Genomic DNA, 27915 nt, shown 5'->3' with positions numbered 1-27915 from the left:
CATGGAGAGGGAACTAGTCAGGAACATGCCTGCTTTCAATGAGAGAGCAATTGATCACTTTGCTACTTTGAAAGAGAGAAGAGCAAAATTTCAGTATAAGTAAGCAGTGTATTAAGCGAGTAATGTGATGTAAGCAGTGTAATAATAGTGAGTATAGAAACAAACAAGGAGATGTATTGTAAGAGTCACTTTATTTTTCATTAATATTAAAGTAGTGAAGTTGCCTTTACATGCTTAAGCTGTTAATTTATCCATTGCATGGGTGGACCTTATCCTTATCAATCATCCAAACATTTCCCCCCCCTGAGAGATTTTGCAGGAGCCGCCACTGTTTGCGTCCCTCTCTCTCCTCGTGGCCGCGTGGATTTTCATCGAGTCCTCTGGTTTTTCCTCCACATTTAGAATAGACACGTGTTTAGGGTATTTGGCTGCAATAAATTTCCACGTGGTAAGGCACTTCGTTGAGCTGTCATTTGTAGACAGCTTCACTTCTGAAAAACAGCTCCATAGCTCAGTGGGCCTTACCTGGTGAAATAAAACGTGTAATGTAAGTAGCAATAGATGTGCAAACATTTCTCCATATTCTAGATTTGAAGTTTTCGTGACTGCAAGGATCCATACTCTTTGGTTTTTTCGGTTAAGTCACGTGGGTGAAAAATATAAAATAAAAAATGAAAACAAGAGTATTTCTCCGTATATTTGTGCTTCTACCCATTACTGACCCTTTATGAGAAGCGACAGATGGATGACGAAGATGCTGCACCACGTCAATGCTTCTCGACCTTTATCATTCTACAGCACCCAAACAATAAGTCACTTTGAGGCCCTTTGCCCAGCAGTGGATTGATCATGACCGATGATGACATGGGTGGTGTGTAACATTGTCGTGCAACAGCTGTGGCTCTTTACATTGAAGTGGTTGCGAAGCGCTGCTATCGCGTCCTCTTTGCGTTAGGAGCCGTCGATAAATGACGTCACGCGATTTTGGACGATTTTTGACCCCCCCCCCCCCTAGTCACACGGCGTCACAAAAAGTCAGACCCCCCTTAAATATGACGTCACAAAGCTCTGCCCCCCCAAAATAAAACATGCTTCAAATGGCTTTAAACTATTGTCATTGTAGTGCGTATTTAATGTGGCGCTGCACTCTGATTTTGTAGGAGAAACATTTATTAAAAAGTCTATTTCATTAAGTAGAACGTGTTGTCTATATTGATTCATATTTCTCATCCCCCCCCTCGTCACACATCGTCACACATCGTCACAAATGTCTGACCCCCCCCCCCCCCTAGGTGCGTGACGTCATTTATGGACGGCCCCTTATGAAACACTTACAATTATTCTAATACTGTAGTGGACTTAATTGCGGTATTTTCAGTCGTCGGCAAGCCCCAGCCTCTGTGAACTTTGAGGCTCCATCTTGTCACGTGGCCCCACCCATACGCCAGGAGGCTCCGCCTTGTCACGTGGCCCCACCCATACCCCAGGCTCCGCCTTGTCACGTGGCCCCACCCATACCCCAGGCTCCGCCTTGTCACGTGGCCCCGCCTATATCCCAGGCTCCGACTTCCTGCAGTGGTGGAGGCGGTCTCTGAGGTCTCAGCGGCGTTCGTCTCCCTCCCCCCCTCTCCACCACCCTTCCCCTCGCCTTTGCGACCGCTTCGGAGCTGTTGCGGATTGCTGGCTGTTGTTGCTGCCGCGACGTGAGGCTTTGCAGTGCAGGTGAGGGAGCGAGGCGGCTGAGCGGTCCGCTCAAAGACACTCTCGGGGAGTTTATTTTTGAAAGTCCGCGGCGGTGATGCTAGTTGCGGGGCCTCATCCGAGGCCTCGGTCTCGCCTGGACGCTCCGACGGGACTTGGTGGAGGCTCCCCCGGCTTGTGGTTCTAGTCGAGGGTCGGTGGAGGGGCAGTGTACTCTTGCCTGGCCGTGCGCCGGTTATAACTGTTATAATAGTTTTAATAATATAAAAGTTATAATAGTGTAGTTATTGGGATTCGGTCTGTAGTGGCATCCAGTCAGGAAAGCGTCACTGAGTCGGTACACTAAGGGGAGTCGCGCGTCGGATAATACTGTATTTTAAATAAGCATTTTTCTGATTGTTTAGAATGTTTAATTTAATTGTTGAGTATTAATGTGATGGCGCTGTGAGTGGCAGATTTGTGCAAGATAGGCGCCACGTACGTAAACCAAAAATAATCGATTCCCAACTGTTAATATTTTCTGTGTTTTTATAAATCTGACCATGGATGCACCGGCAGGTAATTCTAATATCGTTGACATTGTTAGAGCATTTATCCAGGACAGCGAGAGCACCGGGGATAATCTTTTCGCAGGAGCAGCTGTGGAGCGTTAAGTTTAGGTACCCTGTATAGCGTTTAGTTTCTATAATGCTGCAGTGATTTTATTCCGGTTGATTACATGAGCACAGAAAAAAAACGAGTCTTCGCCGATTCTTGTTGATGGAAACCGGAATACCCGGAGAAAAAACCCAACGTGCGAGTTGTATAACACTAAGATCTGCACAGACGGGTTCACGATCCCACTTGCCGTCGGTAGCTTCAAAGGTTTACTTTACTTGATACAGCTGTCGTGGCTGTGACGGTACCACCTGAAGACGGAAGCTTGTGTTGCCTCCGAAACGTCGTGATTTTTATTTTATTTTTATTTCGTAATGTTTTTACCTACGTGACTTTACCGAAAAAAACCTAAGAATAAGCTTCAAAGGTGTTACGAAGAAGGCGTACAGATGGGATCGTCATGAGAGCTAGTACTAGCGGCTGCTTGGCTAGTTGATGGGCGTCAAGGGTTAGCGAATAGGTTGGGGTAGTGAAAGTGCTCGTGCCTAGTTGTTTTGGGTCAATTTGGAGGGCTCATGCACGTGGATGGATATGGCATGTTGATAAGCGTCAAAGGGCAAAATTTGTACCAGTGCTGGCAAGTTGATTGGGATCAATGGGAGGGCTATTACTCGTGGCTGATTGGTTGTGATTAGGAGTACAATTATTATCAACTGGGTGGGATAGTCACCCCCACTTAGGAACTCCTTGCCTCACTTATCTGTTGCCACGAATGTAATTTTGATTTATTTGGCCACTTTTCCATCACGGTGTTTACAGTGCAAACACGCACTGGTTAAGTGGCTACGGTTAACTTGTGCTCTGGGTGAGTTGGAGAAATAAATTTAAGTTAGTGTTTATCTTACATTTTATTTCTGTGAACTTGTTGAAAGGAATGTTCTGTGTGTTATGGTGAGAGCCCTATTAGAGCAGGACTGAACCAGCTGTTCGGAGGACGGCTGTGCAGTGTGTTAAGTTTAGGTACCATATATTTAGTTGCATTCACAATGCCGCATTGGTTTTTATTTCAGTCGAGAAAAATTATACTCCTCATATACCAAGCTATGTTGAATTTATTAAACTTGTAAGTTAAAGTGTCTCCCCGCTTATATGAGTGTGGCGCATTGCTCATCTGTGTTGGCATTCCTGAGCCAGTGGTAGACATTCATCATTTAACAGCAGGGTCCAGCCTCTGTCGGACAATCACTATAAACAGTGGTATTCGATTTATGAGCACCAGGGAAAATATGGACTCACTGAACTCTTGACCACATTTTGAAGCTATAGCGTTACATTTATTAGTCAAATGCTTTGCCACATCGTGACATGACCAGCTAGGTGAGGACATTCTAATACAACACCACACTGCCATAGAAATAAAAAGCAGTTTGTAAATCCTGAGGACACAAGTGGTAAAAGCCCAGCTAGATCAGACTGACCCATCACCACCATAATTTAAGTGCGTGGGGATTATTCGGAATTTCTGGGCCAATATTGCATATCCTGGGTGGGTGTCCCTTGAAGGGTATTAGTGGAGGAAGAGCAGAATTCCCAAAATGGCTTGCTCCCAAAAGTTAGGGAAACAGCTCTTACCGGTATTACTTAAATTATCTCACCCATGTGTTAATCCTCCTTTAGCAGGCAGTTAAATGAGCACCACTTGATGGGAGTTTGACAGTGGCTGCTGTTAAATCTTGACTTAAAGCTTTCATGACTGCAGGAGTTCATATTCTTTGCGTCTTTCGGTAAAGTCACTTAGAACAAATTTGTAAAAACAAAATTGTTCTACGTGACTTTACCGAAGAACCCAAAGAATAGTGGCTGCTGTGTGAAATTTGGACTTGCACTTGTGGAATATCCCTTTTCGGGCTCAGGACCAGCAGAAGAGATGAGCGCTGTGTAGTGCTCTAATAATATGTGGGTTTAAACAGATTTACATTAAACTTGCTATTTAAAAAATGTGGTTACTGGACTGGTAATTGTTATCTTTTGAGTTGCCGCTCCTGATGTTCAACCACTCTTATGGGGCATGATCAATGTCCTTTTAGATAAAGATGTTCCTCTAACCTATAGAGGTATGCCCTATGGAGGCACTAATCAAGTTTGTTGGTGGAAAGTAATTTGGGTATGTAGGAACGTATCTTGATTCATACTAAGAACCTATTCAGATAAATGCGATATAATTAATGGGTTTAGTGAAAGGCAGTTGACATTAATAATCATAATAAAAACAGCCAAATCAACTTTTCTGCTGGTTTCCCCTCATCACAAAGTAGCTCTCACGTTCTATATTTGAAGCTTTCGTGACTGCAAGGATTCATACTCGTTGGTTTTTTCGGTAAAGTCACGTAGGTAAAACAATTAATAAAATAAAATAAATGAAAACAACTAAATTAAATCACGACGTTTCATAGGCAACACAAGCCTCATCAGGTGTAAAATGGTACAGCAAAATAACTCTCGCTCGTTATTTTGCTGTGCCTTTTTCGCTACAGTTATTTTGCTGTGCCTTTTTACACCTGATGAGGGAGGAGGCTTGTGTTGCCTCCGAAACGTCGTGATTTCATTTAGTTGTTTTCATTTATTTTATTAATTGTTTTACCTGGTGTAAGTATATGAACAAGGATACATGCAGGTGCAAGGCTCCAATGCGCAAAATGAATTGTACATTTATGAAAATAACAAAACAAAAACGATATCACCATGTCAATCCACTGCTCGATGAAGTACTGATTCAGATGTGACTCTACACTGATTGTTAGTCACGGCCAGGGATCGAACTTTGTCTGCCACGTTCACAGAGCCGATGCACAATTGCGCTAATGACTGCGCCACTACTCTCAGGAAAACTAAAGTCATACAAAGCTATATGTAAAACAATATTACAAATTACGTGCACTTTAGGGACTACAGCGTTATAATTATAAGTAACATTAAACTGACAAATGGCAAGGCTATAATGCAGGAGTTCTTGAAGGCACTGTGAAATGACTGTAAATGAGAGTGCAAAAGGTGGTATACCCCTGTAATTCGCCATTCTGGTCGATCACTCAACCCAACATTCCACCTCAAGATTCCACAGCTGCAGTTGCTTGCACTCGTGAAGGTGCCGACATGTGTAATTTGGTTTGATGAAAGACTTTGTGGACCATTGAATACGAGCACATGGAAGCTTTTAAGAACAGTAAAAAAAATTAATGTGCCTAGATCCTAAGCCAGGTTTCCAAGTGTTCTCTGTCCGGTTACTACTGACTGCATAATATATACAAACGAGTGCAGCCTAGTTCAAAGTTCTGGCATTTGTAAAGACAGTATTTATACTACTATAATGAGCCAATAATGTCTGTGTGTCCTGCACGTGACTACACTCCACGTCGGCCAGCCCCCTTCATTCATAATCATGAACAGGTAATGTCACTCCACCTCGAAGAGCCCCCCTCATTAATAATCATGAAGAGGTGATGTCTTCCAAATGGACACCCCACCTCCATTAATAATAATTAGCGGGTGACGTCACTCCACATGGGGGGGCGAGGCGCCTCCTCCCCCCTCCTCAGCGTTAACTTACAACCCTCACAACAAAGGCAGAACCCTCGCGTCATGCGGTCTCCGTAACTCTGTTATTGAGAGATAGAAGTAAAAAGGATGTCATGATGAACAAGGGATTATAACCTTGAAATTAAATAAGTCTTTGTCATCGCGGCCTTGCAAATTGCACACGAATTGATGCAATGAAAATGACGTCGCGGTCTGCTTTTCGCTTGAAATTTTCAGATTTACTGAAATACACCCGTCCTTGAACGGGCAAAAGGCTAGTATATATAGTTATTGGCATGCAGAGAATGGCTTCTTTTAGAGTTTAAAATGGCATCTAGTGTTGTGTGAGAGATGCCTAATGAAGTAACTCCAGAAGTAGCTCTGTAGGATCTTTCGTCCATGGCTGTACCCCAATGTGATTCCCTATTGACTCTGCATCTGTGACTCAAGGCATGATGGGCCATATAAATGGTCACACTTTTTTTAAAATATATTTTTAAAAACGAACTAAACTGCTTTTTATATTCTGAAAAATAAACCGTACATTCTGTAAACACAGTTGAAACGTACATTTTTAAAATTGCAAACAACTTATACATGCGCTCAGTTATCTGGTAATTACAGATTTTTTTTCACGGGTCACACTTCCAACCCAATTGGTTATGAGGTGGCCAGGAATGGCAGTGTAGCAAACAGCTTCTTCAACCCATCTCTGCAGACGTTTTAAGTGTGAACTTCTCATGCATGGATTTAATTTGAATACTGTGGTTTCTTGATATTTACAAAATAATCATGAAGGAAATTCTCCCAACACCACAAGAGTATTGATATATTCAGTGAGTTCGCTGATTAAAGAATTATGGTTAGTATACATGTTAATTTTCTTTGTGACCTGGTGGTGCTCTTATGTTGTTGGAATTGTTGACTCACAAATTACGAGGTAGGTTGCGTGTTCAAATCCCAGTCAGAGGTGACCTCAGACAATTTTCTTTGAGATTGATAAAACGAATACCACATTGTGGAATGCCAAGAGTAGTACTTTAGGTAAAAAGGTGCTTGTCATGGGAATGTAGAATTTATACTTGCAGATATGTGTGCTGCCCCATTGGTAATTTGAGCGGGGAGGTACTTAAGTTACTGCAGTGCTATAACGTGTATTTTCATAATGCGAATTGGATATAATGCGATGAATGTATTAGGGAACACCTTTTTTTATAACGCGGATGTCAATTGTATATAACGCAATTGAGAGGAACGAGGTTGTACGTATGCCTCGGCGTAGCATCACACAAGGCAGAATGCTGCTGAATGCTTCTAGATGCTACCTACACGCCTCGGTGTTAGTTGAGCTTGCGTATGCATCTCAGGTGTTATTGTGGGCTGTGCTTTACCCTATATTATATAGTATTTATTACAACGCAATTTTTCCACAACCCAGTGTTCTTCACGAACGCAACTACCGTGTTATAGGAGAACAATTTCCTCCACAGGTGTGCCAACAGCACCGTACCAAAAGCATTATTTATTCAATCACATGCCTCACTTGCCTGCACTGTCTGCTTGTCACAAAACCTTTGCAATGTTTCACTGCACGTGGCATCATAAGAATCCAGGAGTGACTGTGAAAGCCTCGGTTTTGGCTCTCGTAGATGCCAAGTTGGCACATTTCTATGCGGTTGGACTGCTGCTTAGCGACAGAGCAGCAATCGAGCATTCTAACAACGACGTAGTGTTGCATTTGCCCATGAAAATAATTACGAAATAGTCGTGTGCTGTCAAGTCAATGCCTTATTCCCTGTTCAGCCAGGCGAGATATATTATACAGTAGTACTATTTCTGCGAGATGTCTGGGCAACTGCCTGTGAAAAGGAAATAAATTCAGTGGACCTTAACATGGTTTTTGGTGCTTTTGGTTAATCCTGAGCCAGGGGAGAGAACTATGGCAGAGACCAGTCTCTGTAGAATGGCCACAGTTTATTTCGCTCAAAAATGGTACAAATTTTATCGACCCCCTTAGGGATGATGACTATGCGATTGGTCAACGTCTAACTCGGTAAACTCCAAGTTGGCTATTGGATTGTCGAGGATAACAGCACAGGATATGAATTAAGCTGGGCAGCGCAGTGTTTATAGAGCACTCAACTCACAATCAGAAGTTGCGAGTTAAAATTCACTTGGGAGTTGTAGTTTCACCTAGTTGGAGTTGGACTTGAGAAACATTTTCTGTTGCATTCATAATGACTACCACTTTTAAGCCGATACAGATTTTCTTATTAGGAGACTGGCCCCTGCCAATGAAATTGTATAATATGAATAAAGTATTCATGAAAGTGGATGGAATGGTCCCCACCAGGGGAGTGTAGATTTTCTATCACAGGCTCAGGACTCTCGATGAAGATGACTACCATTCAATGCTTGTTGACAGCTTTTTCCCTTTTGTTACAATTCCTGAAAAAAATGTGCCAATGTTTCCACGGCCAATTCTTGTGACTGATTCTCGCCTTGACTTTGCGTGCGCAGCAATGCTGCGAGCGATGGACGTGACGAGCCGATCGAGCGGCGGCGGGGACCCAAACGCCCTACCCGAGGGCGTGCCTACACCAGCGCGCATGGTCTACATGTCCGAGAAGCATCCACGCATCACCCTGGAGGCCATCAGCGTGCTCCGGCGACACCGCGAGCTCTGCGATGTCGTGCTGGCGGTTCGTGCTCGCACACGCACGCGAACGTTGCCACGACCACTGTCACCAATACCATCATCACACACCGTCGCCACCACCAATAGCTTTGTCACAAGTGCCACAAATGTCAACGTCAGAAGCACCAGCGGGTTGTCGCAATCCCCAATACCACCGTCACAAGATTATATTCTCTTCCCGAATCTCTAACATCATCACCCACACAATGGCCACAATTTCAACCACCACCAGCTTTAGCAACACAATATAGCTCTCGTAGCGAGTTGATGGCTTCACCCTGCTCTGCAGTGAATACAATTTCGTCATTGCCCCGTGCTTGTGAATGGAGGAATTTATAGTTGCATCAAAGGAAGGATGTTGACATGATTCCATGGTATATTTGAGATTAGTAATATGGAAAAAATATATAAGAATCTGTCTAATACACACAGAGGATGGTGACCGACTGAAATTCGGCACAAACCGAATCAAGCTTTTGCTAATGAGAGTTCCCAAAAGTTACAGCCTTGAGATGTATTAGTTTTATTCATAGTGGTCAGCTACAAGGTCCAAATAGCTTTAAGTCTCATGCTGAATACTTCTAAATATATGATCTCCGATCAATGAATGAAGTCATTGGCTTCTTGTGACGCATTATGCTGTAGTCAATAAAAAGCGGACAAAACCTGCTCTATTACCAGTGTATATATATAAATAAGATGGTAAACTTGCACCTTCCACCATTCTATATTGTCTATAATCTTACAAAAGCAATAGCATTCTCGCCTCCCACAGACCCACCTCCCAGTAGAGGAGGCGCAGTGATGGCATCGCACATTCACGCCCCACCAACCCGTTTGTCTTTGGCAGGTGGGCAGCCGCAAGATCTACGCGCACCGCGTGGTGCTGTCGGCGTGCTCCCCCTACTTCCACGCCATGTTCACGGGCGAGCTGGCCGAGTCGCGGCAGACTGAGGTGTCCATCCGTGACGTCGACGAGACGGCCATGGAGCTGCTCATTGACTTTGCCTACACGGCACAGGTGATGCCACCAGCCATGCACGCAGTGTTGCTGCTTTAGCAGGCTGGGCCATTAATGGACTCTCATCCACTTTAGGAGAGCAAAAGACGTCAACCTTTGTGTTGAGTGTTTAAGGCAGTTGTGTATGACCAAATCAGCCGGGATGCGCCTGATCTTATAGGATTTCTAAACAAAGCAGGGTTGTTGAGCCTGGATAGTGCTTGGATACACAGGGGATGGTGGAGGAGCTGCGGGGGTTAGGTGGAGGGGTGGAGTGCGAGGAATATAATACAGGAATCCCACGCGATGCGTTACGGGGTAATGCTACTTTACTCAAAATTACTTAAAGTGAACTTTCATGTTCCACAGACATAACGTTAAAACCAGGGTTTGCGTTCCTAGCCAACATAAAAAAAAGAATTACTGTCATAAAGTGTACCAAAATGCATATGCTTGTAAGCTGACATTAATTTTAACTAATAATAAATGCTAATAATTTGAATTTACCAGAGATAGTTGAAAAACTTTCTCATCGAGTCCTCTTGTGGTGAGCGGTGGTGGAGTTATGCAGACGAAGGGGCAGGACCAGCTGCCTATTCTTCTGACGATGAAGCTGCTGCCACAGCTATGCTCACCAGAGGAAGCTGTCTCTCTTCTTAGGCTCTTCCCCAGACCTTCTGGCCTGATGGCAGAACATTTAAAAAAGCATCTGTCGAAAGATAAATGCACAGAATTTTCTTATTCTGCTGGTACAGCTTATAGCTGTGAATGCTACTAGTTAATATCCTGTTAACTGCACAGCTACGTTTTCAGTTTGAATCATCCTCACTGAAGATGTCCATTGCTGCTTCCAAATAAATAATGGGCCCTGATAAGTTTTTAACATTCGTGGTGGTGGTATCATTTTATTGGCCTCACCATGGGACTCAACTCCACCATGACCGACTCCTCCACATTGTCGAGTCCAGCTTCCGCCGTGTGGCGGAGGGATTTTCGGTGGTACGCGCTATGCGTGTATCGTGTGGTATAACACCGCAAAATTGTTAGTTTTCACAACGTGCATCCCAATTTTTCAAATGTAGCCATTTTTTCCCGCATTTTGGGGAAGATTACACTCATAAGGAATTGTATTCCCAAATTATTCGACAACGAATTAGCAAAACAATGCATAATGTAGCAATGTATAGCGGGGGATTCCTGTATTATATGGTACACGACACATAGTATACAGTAAGTACATTGTATTTAGTGGTTTATTAGTAACACCCACTACACGCACGAGTATATGTAGTTTAATAAATATACCGTAAAAGGTGTTTTTTACGTTGGGTTTAATTGACTTAAAGCTTTCGTGACTGCAGGAATACATATTCTATGGGTCTTTTGGTAAAGCCACGTAGATAGAAAAAGAATAATAAAATCACGACGTTTCGATCGCAACACAAGCAATCGTATTCAGGGGAGAGAGAGCTGTATCAGAGCTGTATCAGAGCTCTCTCACCTGAAGACGATTGCTTGTGTTGCGATCGAAACGTCGTGATATTTTTTTAATTTTTCTATCTACGTGGCTTTACCGAAAGACCCATAGATAATGGGTTTAATTGGTTTAGCACATGTTCGGCAGTGCATGATACATTTTACATGATATGCAGTGAGGTTATGTAATCTCTAGTCCATTTTAAATGTTATATACGCTTGACAATAATGAGTTCAGACACTGCATCTCTTGCAAGGGAGACCCTGGAAATTTAGATTTACAGTACATGACGAAATATTTTATTATGTTGAATTTCTTTCACACCATACGTAGCCAACCGTGCTAATCATATATGTATATATTCATTATAGCTGCATGCCATCACAGCTGAAAATGACATTTGTTTGGGGTTTACTTTGACTTGGCGAAGCCACACTGTGCTTAGAGAGCGTGACTCCCAATAAGAAGTTTGTGAGTTCTTATCCCTGTTGGAATTCTACTCGGATTACCTTGCCGCTGGGACCTATAAAATGAGTACCGCTTTGTGTAAAGTCGGCAGTTGTTTGGCTCACCCCTGAACCACAGGACAGCAGAATTTCTACAACAAACTAAGGTCCGTAAAACGAGATGAGAATCTCACCGTTCTTGCATTTGAGCAGAACACCGCTTGCTTCTAATGCAGTCTGCGCTGCTGCGATCCACAGATCACGGTGGAGGAGTGCAACGTGCAGGCCCTGCTGCCGGCCGCGTGCCTGCTGCAGCTGGCCGAGATACAGGACACCTGCTGCGAGTTCCTGAAGCGGCAGCTGGACCCCTCCAACTGCCTGGGAATCCGGGCCTTCGCCGATACGCACGCGTGCCGAGACCTGCTGCGCACCGCCGACAAGTTCACGCAGCACAACTTCCAGGAGGTGGCCCTCTGCAGACACACAAGCCAGACCACACAGCCAGGCCACACAGCCACCAAGTCAATGCAGATTCACTCTCACAGCGCACGTTTGGGCCAATTGTACTTTAGGGTGTCGTGTCACGAGCCTAAGTATTCGTTGGTTTCTCTCGCAGAGCAGTGCTGCAAGCTCCCATGTTCGAGGACAGCCCGCAGAGGCGGGATATCACAGAGCTACTTTTGTGGCTTATGATCTGCACCCACTACACACAGCAGAACTAAATATAACGTTCTAGATTTGAAGTTTTCATGACTGCAAGGATCCATACTTTTTGTTTTTTTCGGTAAAGTCACGTAGGTAAAAAATAAAATAAATTAAAATGAAACAACTAAATTTTTCCACCTTTTTTTCTAGCAACAAAACAGGTTAAGATGTTAAAACACCAAACTGAAACCTTTTACAAGGAATCATGTCTGCATTAACCACAATGCTTTTGGTCAGAATGCAAACCAAAAAATACTCTGATAATATATGCATTGTCTTTGAAACGTATTGGTTCACACCAGAGACAGCTTTCTTTTGAGCCTCGTCTCAAACGGTGTTAGACCAGAGGACGCCTTTTTGACCAGAGGACAATGCATATATTATCAGAGTTTGTTTTTTTTGTTTGCATTCTGACCACAAGCATTGTGGTTAATGCAGACATGATTCCTTGTAAAAGGTTTCAGTTTGATGTTTTAACATCTTAACACCTATTATTGGTTTTTTCGGTAAAGTCACGTACATGATGATTGCTTGTGTTGCAATCGAAACGTCGGGAGAATTTGATTGTTTTATTTTTATAATTTTATTATTTCCCTTCTATGTGACTTTACCAAAAGAACCAATAATATGAATCCCTGCAGTCACGAAAGCTTTAAATCGAAATCTTAACACCTGTTTTGTTGCGAGAAAAAGAGGAAAAACCTATTATCATAGGAGTGTGTCTATAAGAGGCTCTGTTTTATTTGGCTGTGTATTCCTTTTAAAAATATATTTCTGCCACTTTCATTGTGACGTGCAAAAGAGATTGCCGTTCACTTTCATTGTGTTGGTAACTAATTGTGTTGGTGTTAATTTGTATGTATGTAGTTATGCTCATGTGGGCAGTTGAGGGTACTTGTAATGCAATTATGTGTGTTGCAAGTAGCATGTGTGTGGCTATCAAGGCACGATACTAATCTCCACAAAGGGTAAAGAATCCACCAACAATTTCAGTTTTCTGTGCAATAAACAATTTCAACTCGCAATTTGCGGCACAGTATCCGCTCACTCTCGAAGACAAGAGAGAGCATGACTCTGAGGTGTGAGGAGGAACTATAGACAATCAGGAAGGCAGCAGCCAGGTGGTGAGCTGGCGTGTCAAATGTCTGTGGTCCTCTATATATGAAGGTGTTTTTAGCCAATTAATGTGCTGATATATGTGAGAGGAAACCGGAGCACCTGGAGAAAGCCCACACGTGCGAGGCGACAATACTATCCCATACAGAGGCAACGGATCGAGTCCACATTTTTGCTTTACCGCTTTATCCTGGCGGTAAAGCCACGGTAATTAAGTTGTTGTGACATTTGTGTGATCCACCACCCCTCGACTCCACGGCGCTGGATTACAGGCGTGTACCACCACCACCCAGCTATCAATAGGTGCTCCCTAATAACACTGCCCAGTAATCCAGGCTGACGTGAAGCGGGGCATCTGTTCCTTTCGCAGGTAATGGAGAGTGAAGAGTTCATGCTGCTTCCTGCCAACCAGCTAATTGACATCATATCCAGCGATGAGCTAAACGTGCGCAGTGAGGAGCAGGTGTACAGCGCCGTCATCGCCTGGGTCAAATACAACATCCAGGAGCGCCGACCACAGCTACCCCAGGTGCCTGCCTGTGTGCGCGCTTGTGTAACCGCTGATCGGCGGTTGTGTCCTTCCTAGCCCTCCGCTAGGTACGTGGACGCCCCTAATGTAAAGCCACTGCGGTTGAGAGCCTCCCCATGCTGTGTATTTCGTGGAGGTTACACGACCAGATTTTGCCACGCTCATCAGTACGGGTTAGTTCAGGTGGAGACGAGATGTTTGACCATCATTAGACCTCCTTTGCCATTGCCAAAATATAATAATAGGGTTTTTCCCCTTTTTTCTGGCAACAAAACTGAAACCTTGTTTTACGAGGAATCATGTCTGCATTAACCACAATACTTGTGGTCAGAATGCAAACAAAAAACACACTCTGATAATTTATGCATTGTCCTTGAAACTGATTGGTCCACACCAGAGACGGCTTTTATTTGAACCTCGCCTCAATTGTTGAGTTTTGTTGCCAGAAAAAAGGGGGAAAACCTTATTATTAGATGTTTGACCAGTTTAGCACAACAGTTGATCTTGCTGCACTGCCATCTGCTGGTATCGTAGCACATTATCACCCGATAACAATCTGTTCTACGTAGCTTGGTCGTCCCTCAGTCAATAAATAAAATAATCACTTCCTGAAACAAAATTTTATGGTTTTATTGTGAGCGTAAGAACCTGTTTTCAATCAAGTATTCAGTACATCCCCACTTAGTAGAGCGGCGAGCTCATGCTTGACAACATAAAAGCACATAAAGCACACATAGTAGCGGTAACTATATCGCTCCGCTTGCTGATCGTAATAGGATACAGTGGCTGCACGACAAAACTGCCCCCCCTCGCGTATGAATGCACAACGTCCACCACTGGCTTAGGGCCACCCACATTGATGAGCACCACCCAAATCTCGTGTGTGCTTTAATAGTGTTATTAACCAGGTAAAATCTTAATGGCTTTTATAGCTTGCTTCTATACCCACATTCCCAGTTTCTGTAGCCCCCCCCCACCGCTCCCAGCGCCAGCATTGTGTCTCACCAGCCGTGTCTCAACAGAAGTCACTCTCTCCCCCCCTACTCCACAATCCCCACCCCCTGCATATCTCCTCCCTGGCTCCTCCCCCCCCCCCTCTTTACCTTATATAATCGCTTGTCACAAGCAGCTGTCTTTGCCCACTACAGTAATTTTTGTTTCTTACTGTGGTTGTCCCACCTGATGACGGAAGCTTGTGTTGCTTCCGAAACGTGGCGATTTAATTTAGTTATTTCTATTTTTTATTTTAATTCTTAATTTTTATTTTATTTTTTCACCTACGTAACTTTACCGAAAGAACCAACGAGTATAGTGCCAACAGTGTGTGACTATTCGTCTTGTTGAAAATGTATTACAGTATGGATAGCAGTGAACTAGTATTCTGAAAACGCACTGACGCAATCGCAGCATCCCCGCTCCATTTCCTTGCCACACACACGGGGCGCATGGTACTTGATGATAGCCCCTCTCCTATAGGTTAACTCGACCTAAAATGAGTATCCAGTGTTTGTGTTATCACTACTTGGGTAGCAAAGGGGTATGTGTGATGCCAAACAAAAAAGCTCCGCACATGTGCCTAAGCAGCCGGTTTGTCTATAGGAAGGCTTTTGTCTTGTTTGTGTATGGGTGTATCAATCTGGACAAAGTCCTGTCAGTGAATCTCTCTAGCAGGCAATGATACAATCTAATTAAACCATACAATGTATATCTGTATAGCATCTAAATGCAGCTGCATCTCAAGATGCCGTACTTTTGTTATTGCCGTATAAGGTTAAGCGAGGGACCTTCTTCTCCGTGTGTGTGTGCGTTAGTGTAACGGTTATCACGCTAGGCCTCCCCTAGGTCGACTCGGCCTCAAACGAGTACCTGGTGCGGTTTGTAAACATCACCACTGGGAAGGCAAAGGTGCCGGGTGTCGTGTTGGCCACCCACCCCCTCGTATGCCGTGCCGGCCTTCATAGGTGCTCGCGAACAGCACTTGGTCAATGAAAAATAAGAATAGGTTTGACCTTTTCTGGCAATAACACAGGAGGTGTTAAAATGTTCAAACACCAAATAGAAACCTATTGCAAGGAATCAAGTCTGCATTAACCACAGATATGTGTAGTTAATGCAAAATGTATCTATTTCGTGTTTGAACATCTTAACACCTGTTTTATTGCCAGAAAGGGTAAAACATTCTTATTTTTAATTCATTGATACTGGTAAGCAAGGTCCCATGATAGCGCTTGCTCTAACAGTCTGTTAAAGTCTATACGGGGGATCTTTGTCTTTGTATAGGTGCTGCAACACGTCCGTCTGCCCCTGCTCACACCCAAGTTCCTGGTGGGCACAGTGGGGACGGACCTTCTGGTGAAGAGTGACGAGGCATGCAGGTAGCCGGCCACGCTGTCACGAGTGGTGCGTGTGTTCCGCGAAACCCACGGGAGGCTGCCATGCCAATTTCCGCGTCGTCGGCTGAACAGGATTCTCAGAAAATCACAAATGTTGGAATACATTTTCTGTGAACATAAAAACCATCACCTTGGCAGGAAGGTGATGTATTGTTTCCGCGGTCACTGCCGTGACTTCTTCGTGCTCAAGTGAGCAATGGGGCTTGAGCTCACCTCGTTTGAAGGCAGAGCCAGTAGTCGGGATATCACATTCGGAATCAGAATCTTTAATTAGACTGGAGGAATCCGATGAGCTTTAACGCTCTTCTTAACAGACGTCCAGTTTGGGTCGGTCTATTGTGCATGCCAGTCTCTACATGGGATCACCACTGTGGGCATACCACAAAATGGTACGTGCTGTATCCATGGTGGAGGAAAGATAGGCTGAGTGGACCCTGGAATTTGATGTAATACTTGAATATCATTTAATTACACCTACACAATGGTACTACTCAAAATAACTAGGAGAGTCAGGAATGCAGATGCATAAATTTGACACTCCTGCGAACATGTACACTCACAATGATACCGTAATTAAATACAATCGCAGGTTTGTTTTCCTGCTACTGACAAGAAGGATCTACGTTTTTTGACCAAGAAGGGAATACTTCCCAAAGAAGGCAAGCGAGCTTGAACGATGAAATGAAAAAAAATAACTTATAATTTCAACAAAAATAAACTACACATTCCACCCACTTCTATCATTATTCTGGGCTATCCATTCCCCCGGCTTGGATAGACCAGTTTGAGGCATGGCTGTAGACTTCTTCGGGTCATATTCTTAGTCTCAGCTCAGCCCTGGCTTAACATGGCTCAGTTCAGGCGTGTGCTGCTGAGTTGCTTCCAGAGACGCATTAGCGGCTCATCATCCATGGCTTGGCGCAGGAGGAAATCTTGAGCATGGCTGGGATCGTGCTCAAAGGCCGGCTCGAATTAAGCACGTGGATTTGAGCCATGGCCTACTTGAACCAGAGCCAAGCCTGGACTGAGCCTTGACTAGCATTATGGGACTTTTACAGTGTTAATTATGGCTCAGTTTGACATTAGAAGATTGTGGTGACCCACACGAATCATAACAAAGGTACAGGACTCTCCCACAAAAAGTTTCCGCATTGTGCATTTTTTGCATTTCCGTTTCTCATTAATACTCATATAAACGTACAACTTTATCTGTGGTGAACACTGCACTTTCCGTCGTTTTCATGCAGGGGGCGCTGCAAACCTACACTTCATGACATTTAGTCCCGCATTTTCCAGAAATGTCGGCTAGCAACGCAACCCCTGATTTTAACATTATGTTTATGGGAACTTAGAGCTCGCTTTAAGTACTTTTGAGTTAAGTAACATTTCCCAGGAACGCATCCCTTATGTATCGCGGGGGATTCTTGTATTATGCTTCTCCCCCTCCACCATCCCTCGTTTATTTGTGCCGTGCGCTGCGTGCATTAATGTTTTGTTGTTTTTCTCTGTTCGCCGCTCAAGAGACCTCGTGGATGAAGCCAAGAACTATTTGCTTCTGCCCCAAGAAAGACCACTCATGCAGGGCCCCCGCACGAAACCCCGCAAGCCCATCCGCTGCGGGGAGGTGCTCTTCGCAGGTGAGCTGTTATGGAATGTGCGCAGGTGCGGGAGGTCGTGGGTTCGATCCCGACCATGATACCTGCTGTATATTCAGAGTTTGCATGTGTCTCTCCCCCCTGTGGTGGCGTTGATTTTTCTCCAGGTCCTCCAGTTTCTCCCCTGCACATTTAGAAACATGTTTTTGGAATGTTTGGCTGCTGTAAATTTCCACATGATTAGCCACTTTGAGCTATCATTTGTGGCCAGGTCGCTTCTGAAAAAGACCTATACAGCTTCGTGGGCCTTAACAGGTAAAATTTAAATAGTTTGTTTAGTTTAATAGGTGTTTGCTAACAGAAATTACCTCAACAGTCTGTTAAGGCTACAAGGGGATCTTTTCTCCCTGTCCATCACCGTGCAGTGGGTGGCTGGTGCAGCGGCGACGCCATCTCCAGTGTGGAGCGCTACGACCCGCAGACCAACGAGTGGCGCATGGTGGCCTCCATGAGTAAGCGGCGCTGCGGCGTGGGGGTGGCCGTGCTCGATGACCTCCTCTATGCCGTGGGCGGCCACGATGGATCGTCCTACCTCAACAGTGTGGAACGGTGCGTGCGAGTGAGTCGGCGGGGCGATTGAGGGACGTATGCGCGAGTGCCTCTGTGGGGAGCGGTGGCGGTTAGCGGGCCGCGCTACGAACCCGGTGACCCGAGTTCGTTTCCCAATCACGGCCAACACCAGTGATGATTATCTGAACCGGTTTTGGGCGTCCCCTAGGTATTCTCAGTCTCAAATGAGTATGTGGTGTGGTGTGTAAACATCGCTACTCGGTAGACAGACAAAGGCGGCCAGGCGTGGTGCTGGCCACCCACCCCCTTGTGTGCAGTGCCGACCTTCATAGGTACTCGCTAGGAGCGCTTGCCCCAACAGTCTGTTCAGGCCATTCTGGGGATCTTTGGTGGATGAGTGAGTGCTTGAGGGATGTACGTGTGAGTGCTATGGTGAGTGATGTATGATTGTAAGGCGCGGACCCCTCAGGGCGTGGAGGTATCCATGAGACGCCGGCAGGCGATCTTATCCTGCGAACGCAGCCACGCTGAGTAAAGGTTGCTTTATGAGTTTGTGAGTAGCTGAGTGCTGCTGAGTGCTGCTGTGAATGAGTGGATGATGTATGATTGATAGTGTACTGCTGTGTGAGTGCTGCTTTGCTTATGAGTGATTGTGTGCTGCTGTGTATTTGAAGGCTGACCCACAGCACTCGTGTACAGACCTGAAATAATGAACTGCTGCTTTTGATTGTGATGTTTTCTCAAGTTTTGCCATTGGTCTCCATGTGCGATGCACATAAAACACAGACTTGGCCACGAGCATGCATCATAAATCTATTCCACACACCTCCACCTGCTCCTCTTCTCACCTGAGCTTGCACTTGTGCATACTAATCCATGCATGCACATGTGCACGGGCATTTCCACAATTTTGACGATTCCGGACGTACATTTCAGACACTTCAAAGATGCAGATAATTGTTAGTATAAATCGTTCAGTGGCTTTTCACTTGGCCATAAGTATATCAACTAATTAGGACTCTTCATTCACATACACATAATTTGTCCACTGTTTTTTTAGTACGAGATAAATGCTCATAATGCCACGGGCTCGGATGTACTCGGACAAACTAACGTTTTCATAAATTATTTGGTGGAGCGTCAGCATTGGCAGTGGTGCACAAGCACAGCAAGGAAACTAACACTTTCGTCAATAACACTCTGGCCTTAAACGTATATATGTATAATAGGCAACGTTTCTGGCGATGTGCCTTCTTCATAGCAATTATGGCGCCACGGTAGCAAGATGTTAACTACCTTACCTGGTATACAGGAGCTCATAGGTTCGATCCTCACCCTGACACCTGTATATTTGGAGTTTGCATATTCTCTCTTTGGCCACGTGGATATTTCTCCGGGTCCTCCAGTTTTTCCCCTCCACATTTAGCAACGTGTGTTTAGAGTATTTGGCTGCAATAAATTTCCACGCAATAAGCCACTTGGTTGGGCTATCACTTGTGCCCAGGTCACTTCTGAAAAAGAGCTACATAGCTCAGTTGGTCTTATTTAGTAAAAAAAAAAGTCTATAGTTTAGTTTTCGCCATTGTATACATTTCCTTCAACGCACGTGCTATGAAGAAGGGCCATTTTCCGAAACGTCAACCATTACAGGCAGACCTCACTTGGCGTGATGACGTAGAACTATATTTGAAGCTTTTGTGACTGCAAGGATTCATACTCTTAGGTTTTTCGGTAAAGTGACGTAGGTAAGTAAAAAAAACTAAATTAAATCACGACGTTTCGGAGGCAACACAAGTCTCCATCTTCAGGTGGGACCGTCACAGCTAAATTTGCTGTATCAGGACTTGCCTCCGAAACGTCGTGATTTAATTTAGTTATTTTTCATTCATTATTATTTTATTTTATTATTATTATTATTTTTCTACCTACGTGACTTTACCGAAATAACCTAAGAGTATAACTTCGAACGTTGATTCGTTATAGTGCTCTTAGTCCTGGAGAACATTTTACGAAAACATTTTCTATCAATATATCTAAATAGCGCTGCTTAGAAGTGAGAACACGCGGCAGCGCCGGCCGAGGAAACGTACCCCCACTCCCTTTATTTGCTCAGCCAATGAGAGCGACGCACGCGCCGAGCCAACCAGACCCCACTGCCCGCGCTTCGATTATCACGATTTGTGATCGAATGCTATTAAAGTGTGTTTAGCCAGTCCATGAGACCAGGACAGAGTCTCAGGTGCCACCGAAGAGGAACTTTACAGAAATTTAGACTGAGGGGGCATCACTAAGAACCCAGATTGGTAGCACAGGAGCTCCATCCGTGTCTCCCATCGCTGCCTTCTAGGAGTACAGTAGAATGCATTTGTAAGTATAGTGCAAAATAATACTAATGCCATTTATATAGTGCTTTTCATCAAGGATCTCTTAGTGCTGTACAGGACACAGCAGCAGAATATATTCTGGATAAACATTTTACGAAGAAATTTTTAAAATCCATTTACTAAATGAACTAAAAGTGTAATAAGCGGAGGCATATATAAATAGGTTTTAAGACGCATTTTTAAAATGTCCACAGACTCTGAGATCATGATATATCTTAGAAGAGCGTTCCATAGCCTGGAGGGGCTACACGAGAAAAATCTCGGTCACCCGTAGACTCGACCTGGGGATGTAGAGAAGGTCTGCATCCCCAGCGTGTTAATGTTGTCGGCTGGGGCAAGATGTTTGATTGCTTTGTAATTTAACAAAAGGATTTTAAACTGTATTCTATGTGAAACTGGAAGCCAGTGCAGGGAAGAAGAAGAAGGTGTTCTGGTTAACACCCCAGCAGCCGCATTCTAAACATGTTGCAAATTGATCAGCACCTTCTTAGCCACGCCAGCGAGTAAGACATTCTGTCGTCTATACGAGATGAGATGAAGGCACGGAGCAGATTTTTTGCATCTGAAGCAGAAATAAGGGATTGGATACGGGAGATATTCTGAAGATGGTAAAAACTAAGTCTCGGTGATATTTTTATACTGATGTTCTTATAATACTGATGGCTTAATGAAGTATTATTTTTATTTAGGAAATAATGTTTACCACCTGTTTTATTATTATTAGCGCTATTACCAAGGCCCTCGTATATTGCTTGTATGAAATAAGTATATACAATGGTATAATGACCCCTATTAGCGCCGAGTCCGTTTGCACTCACTTCTCCAGGAACGCATCTTGAGCGCTAAGCAAGTGCTGCCTGTCCATGCATTTAGTTTCATGTGTGTCAAACCGTTAACTTATTTAATAAATAAGCATTTTGTCCTGATAACTATATGTAACTAGCTTCAATACGAGGCCCCATATGTATGGTCAGGATGATATTTTTTTATTTAGTCAGTAAAAAAGATAAAAGTTCAGCCCTGCAGTCGCTTGCGAATGTTACCGCTGGTACAAGGGCCTCACCAAGAGGGCGCGCTAGAAGAGCCCCCCTCTCTATAGGCTAATTAGGGGGTTGGTAGTCTTCCCCTGCTGGTGAGACGTCTTGGAATCGGTGGGGCGAACACCCACGCTGTTTTCCGTCCCGCACGCGACCTGCCGATCGACTTTACCCAGTGAAACGTGACGGTGTGGTCGTCTAATCGGTGGAGCTGCTCTCGCGCAGGTACGACCCCAAAACGAACCAGTGGAGCAGCGACGTGGCGCCCACCAGCACGTGCCGCACCAGCGTCGGCGTGGCTGTGCTCGCCGGATTCCTGTACGCCGTCGGCGGACAGGACGGAGTGAGCTGTCTAAACATTGTCGAGAGGTGCGTACTCGTGCATGTGTGTGTTTGTGGAGCGGTTCGCGTGCCCGCTGCGTTAAGATCCCGGCGACCTGAGTTCTATTCCCGAGGTCGACAGAGACTCAAATGAGTAGCTGAAGAGATGTGTAAATATCACCACTCGGGAGACAAAGGCGGCCGAGTGTGGTGCCGGCCACCCACTCCCTCGTGTGCCATGCCGACTTTCATAGGTGCTTCTCGCTAACGGCACTTGCCCCAACAGTCTGATGAGACTATATGGGGCAGATGTTTGTGTGCGTTGATCTGATCTCCCCGTGTGCATGTGTGAATCTCTGTATGTGCACTCATCATTAGATATGACCCCAAGGAGAACAAGTGGAGCCGGGTAGCATCTATGAGCACGCGGAGACTCGGGGTGGCGGTGGCTGTCCTCGGGGGACACCTGTATGCAGTCGGGGGCTCAGACGGGACATCGCCTCTCAACACTGGTCTCTCTCTCATGCCCATCTGGCTCACACAGCCAATGTTGAGTGTTTATGTTGTTGTTTCCTTTGGTGTCGCCCCATTCAAGAGCCTGTGAAGGTACATTACGCATGGCCGTGTGTGCGTGTGTGCAAACAGTGGAGCGATACAGCCCCGCCGATAACCGGTGGGCGCCGGTGCCGCCAATGGGCACTCGGCGCAAGCACCTGGGCTGCGCTGTTTACCAGGACTGCCTGTACGCGGTGGGTGGACGCGACGACACCACCGAGCTGAGCTCGGCGGAGCGCTACAGCCCCCGCGGAAACACGTGGAGCCCGGTCGTCGCCATGAGCTCGCGTCGGAGCGGAGTACGTTCCATACATCTGTGCCGCCGAACGAACGTCGTGTCCCTCCGTCCTTTTGCTTGTCTGCCCCTCCACGAGTACCTGGTGCGGTGTGTAAACATCACCACTAGGGAGACAAAGGCGGCCGGGCATGGTGCTGGCCACCCACCCCCTTCGTGTGCTGTGTTGGCCTTTATAGCTGCTTGCTAACAGCACTTGCCCCAGAAGTCTATTTAGGCTATCGGGGAATCTTTGTCTCTTGTCCATATATTCATCCATCCCTCTGTCCATGTGTCCCTCCCTCTGTCTCGCTATCCATACATTTGCCTTTCCGTCCAATTGCTCGTTCCACTGATTTTAAACCAGCGAGTACTATACAACAGAATAATGATTAATAATAAAGTGCTTTTGGTGTTCGAGCCATTCTTGTAGCAGATTCCAATAAATGTTTTTTTGTTTAATGCACTTGTAGTATTAACCAGTGGCCACAGCCCTAGAAACATGAACCTCTGTTTTCTTACAATCTTAAAAACTACAGCTCTGCACACAGTATGCTGTAGAGCACAGTTAACTTCCAGGCAAGCTGCCAATTTTGAATTGAGCAGCGCATAACACCTATTTCCTTATACATTTATTATTGTCGCAAACACAACTTGGGAGTGTTTTCACTCCGAGCTGCTATATATCGAACATTCAGTGTCAAAGCAGCTAATGCTGCAGGTGTGTGCAACAATATTGCTGTGCTCAAATAAGATTGTGGTGATGATGATAATGATGATGACGTTGGGTGCAGGTGGGCCTAGCCGTGGTGAATGGACAGCTCATGGCCGTCGGAGGGTTTGATGGAACCACCTACCTCAAAACCATCGAGGTGTACGACGCAGAGGCCAACACGTGGAGGTAGGCTTGGCACAGGGGGCCTGCATGGGTAGTTGGTTGTTCGGGTGGTGGTGGTGATCCTGGTGGTGTTGTTTCTGTAACGCTGGCTGTGGTGATGAGTATGGTGGTGCTAATGAGATCTGTTCTGATTCTCTTGTATGATTGTACATATGTACGTTGAGCTTCTTTCGCACCGTACGTAGCCAACCGTGCTAATTGGAGGTGCGGCGGAAGCACAACAAGCAGAACATAAAAAACAGTTCTAAAGAAATGAGTTTTCAATCCGGATTTAAACGTTCATAGCTCCAGTGGCTTCCTAATATCGGAAGGAAGAGCGTTCCAGACGGCAGCAGAAGCGCATCTGAAAGCGCGCGACGTGGTGACCGTCGTCTTTGCTCGATGGCTATTTTGACGTTGCCTTTGGCCAAATCACATGGAAAGTGCCCGATTTAATCCGATCTTGGAAGCTGAGCAAGTATGAGACTGGATAGTGCTTGAATGGGTGACCACTCTGCATAGTAGGTGATCACTCATCTGCAGTGGGCAGCAGAGGGCAGTGCAGCACAATCTATTGTTGTACTGTATTATATGCTCCATGTCTCTCCTACCTGCCGTCAACCCACACTGACCAACTCGGTGAAGTCTGGTAAAATGGCCCTTGTGCAGAGGCTTTCATCCAGCAGTGGATTTTACAAAAGGGCTGTACGTGAATAAGTGTGATCCTGAAGGCATTGATGATGTTTCTAAAGGTAGCGTTGCTCGTATGGGTGTTGATTATCGCGGGTGTTGTGATGACGGTGGTGCTAATCCTGGCGAGGTTCACAACAGCATTGATGCTCACGGTGGTGATGCTGGTGTTGCGTTTCAGGTTGTATGGAGGCATGAACTACCGCCGCCTTGGAGGAGGGGTTGGAGTGGTTAAGATGACACAGTGTGAATCACACATTTGGTAGCAGAAGACGCGGCGCGCTCCGTGTCCGCGTGCAGTCCACGTGCTCCGTCGAAACACGCACGAACACGTGCACACAGGCACATGCACGCTTTTTTTAATAAGTGCACATCGATACTTTTTGAAAGGGAGTCCAGGACCTATCCTGGTGGAAGAGCTTTATTTATTCTGGCAACACAGTGACGTGTGCATGTAGCGAACAAGATTAAAAAAGCTCTACTGAGTTTTCCCTAAACCATCTGTTGTGCTTTTTGGGACCCCCTTCTCGACCCTTTTCAACCTCCACGGACCTCTACACACATCGGGCCCCTCTGCCTTCAAGGGGTCTTCAAACGGGGGGTCCCTCTTTCAATTAGAATTTTGCCTGCGCCTTTACCCTTGAATTGGCGATCAGCCAGCTGGACCGCTCGGCGGCTGGACCGCTCGGCGATCAGCCAGTGACACGGGGGGGTGGGGGGGGGTGGAGCTTGTGCTCATCCCCGTCAAGAGCCGCTATGGTTGAGAGCTGGCCAAACAGCAGAGCCCTTGAACTCTGTATGTACATATGTTGAACTTCTTTCGCATCGTACGTAGCCAACCGTGCTCATCGGAGGTACGGGGGAAGGACAACAAACTGAATAGAAAAATCAGCTCTCAAGAAATTAGTTTTAAATCTCTATGATTTAAAAGTGCACAGCTCTAGTGGATTCCTAATATCGGAATGAAGAGCGTTCCAGACGGCTGCAGGAGCGCATCAAAGAGCTTGCGATATGGTGATCGTCTTTGTTCGATGGCTAGCCAAAAGGTTCGATGGCTAATACGAAATGGGCGGTATGCCTTTCGCCGTCCCTAGATAACACGCATCAGACTCGTTGCATTATTTATGCAATTAAAAAAATCCGGTGTGACTGTCGCTCCAGCGAGCCCGGGGTAGCGCTCCTCTTCGTTGGCGATAGTCGGGAAAATGTCACACTACTATGATGATGATGATGAGGGGTTCAGTCGACTACGAACTGGGATTTGAACTTGCAACCTTCCAATTGCGAGTGGAACACTTTGCTGTAGCTTGTAGGAATGTATGCTAAACATCGGACATCAGTGATCCGGTCGGTTATTCCGGGGGTTATGAGATGCTGCCGCTGCCACAGCAATGGAACCTGCACTGTGATATGTTACGTTAAAATCGGTCTCCCTTGAGACAACGCCAGGTTGCTATGCATGCTGCAGTGGAAGCTGTTTAGGACATGCTCGTATTAAGCAATACTTTAAGTATATTTAAGTACATAAGTGATAGCAGCCCGATCTAGTCACAGTCGTAAAAGACTACAATTTATGTTGTGATTTGTGGTAAAGACAACTTTGAAGCTATGTAGCAGGTGGTGGAAACTCCATGTTCCTATGGCAGGGACCATTTACTCCACAGGATCCAGTGGTATAGACTCACTAAGCGGTGCTCATTTTAATGAGCAAGTGAGGATGACAATGATGATGGTAATGTGAAACCTGGATTGGATATGCACTCACAGCTCTGCTTGGAAGTCCTGCTGCTTTTGCAAGTATCGGCTTCAGTATATCCAGTGCATTATACAAAAAAATTATTACATCACCATCAACTGAGTACCATACTCAAACTCATTGTACTTGAACAATACAACCGGAAATCACACACGGCCATTCTCAACAATATAGTAACGACCAACTATCCATGCGTCTTGATTGCCATGTGTATGGCACGCCGTAGTCTTGTTCAGCTAGCCATGCATTAAGGCGCATTTAACTGGCGGCATGTCGGAGGCAAAGCACTCGCAATGTCTCGCAGCTATGCAGTTTCTGCACCCTGTTGGCATAAAATGTGCGGACACCTCGTAGCGAACGCACACTCGGCCCAGAACACGCGGGTTCCCTCCAATTTCTATCGCAACTAAATAGAGCCTTACATATATTTTGGTACTGCAGAATTTAGTTTTTGGTTTAAATGCACAACCAAGCATCTGCCCTCTGCGAGTCGCGAAGACTCTTTCTATGCAGAGGGTGCTGCGTGGAATGTTTGGTTCAAGTTTAGAGAACTCTCATTGGCCTCTCATGCAGGGGTTATAGATATGTAGCACTGCTTGCACGAGTTCCGTCCTTTGAATTGCCCGCAGCATAAATTACATCGCTCGTATTGTAAAATAGCGAACTTGCACACCGGCGGAACGCGCGCAGTGTGTTTCATAACAACCGCGTGCACGTGTGTGCGAGTGTTTTTAGGGTTTTGTGAATGAGGTTTTAGCTGTGCCTTGACCACACAAGTTCCATGACACCCAGACAGGTTGTGCGTTTTGTCTTCACGGCCAAATAAAAAACAACGGCCGCCATTCAACACGACGTTGGAGGGCGACTGCCCCCCCCAACTGGCCTGGAGATTCCTTCACGAGTCGCCTCCAGTCACGCTTGGCACGTGCAATTTCCCACTCGCCGCGCACACTTCAACGTAACACATCTTAAAACCACGGTTGCGTTTTTTTCTAACGTTTACATTTGTAAAAAAAAAAAGTCCCTTGCATTGAAAAATTCTTTGTATATTGTAAAGCTGTCTGTTAATTAATAAACTGTTACGTGAAACTATGATAATAAATGGGCCCTATTGTGTTGGTTCTTGCGAGGGTATGCGAGTGTGAATTGTCTAAAAAGTTGACATTTCTAGCATAGCCACAGCCTTTAACCCGCCAGATTACTAATACTAGCCATGTAATGATTTACAAACCAGAGGATTGGTGAATTGTCACGATTTAGCCATTGAAGCTATGCACTTTTATATCTAGGTTGAAAATTAATACTGGTAGGAACGAAGTGAACCAGCCTACAATAGATTATATCGTCCGTCCGTCCGTGTAGCATCATCGCCCCCTACTGCAAACACTTGGCAGGACCCTACAAAAACCTTTAGACTCAGTGACGCTTTCCTGGCTAAACAAGTATAATAATACATTGTTTATATTCTTTCGTTATTCGATCCTACCAGCCCACCCCGCAGGGTCCTGTTTTACTTAACTGCTTTTCGTGTTCGTTTGTTGCCCTTACCCCGCACCTTTTAGCACGGTTCGCTACGTACGGTGCGAAAGAAGTTCAGCATATATATATACAAACTGCC

The 27915-nt window shown here is 45.3% G+C and overlaps 1 protein-coding gene across 1 annotated transcript; it reads left to right on the top strand.

Annotated features, from left to right (window-relative positions):
- The first annotated feature begins 1563 nt into the window (after positions 1-1563).
- On the top strand, positions 1564-27377 carry KLHL20 (kelch like family member 20). Its single transcript, XM_078857828.1, has 13 exons — positions 1564-1722; positions 8395-8576; positions 9423-9593; positions 11754-11960; positions 13687-13845; positions 16126-16220; positions 17760-17875; positions 18259-18442; positions 22050-22193; positions 22524-22657; positions 22791-22999; positions 23769-23875; positions 24723-27377. Exons 2-13 carry the CDS (start codon positions 8397-8399, stop codon positions 24805-24807), a joined length of 1791 nt encoding a protein of 596 aa, XP_078713954.1. The 5' UTR covers positions 1564-1722; positions 8395-8396; the 3' UTR covers positions 24808-27377.
- The last annotated feature ends 538 nt before the right edge of the window (positions 27378-27915 follow it).

The sequence above is a fragment of the Lampetra fluviatilis genome, chromosome 6 (genome assembly GCF_964198595.1).
Source record: "Lampetra fluviatilis chromosome 6, kcLamFluv1.1, whole genome shotgun sequence".
NCBI classification, from domain to species: Eukaryota; Metazoa; Chordata; class Hyperoartia; order Petromyzontiformes; family Petromyzontidae; genus Lampetra; species Lampetra fluviatilis.
This window is presented reverse-complemented; position numbering and strand designations above follow the sequence as displayed.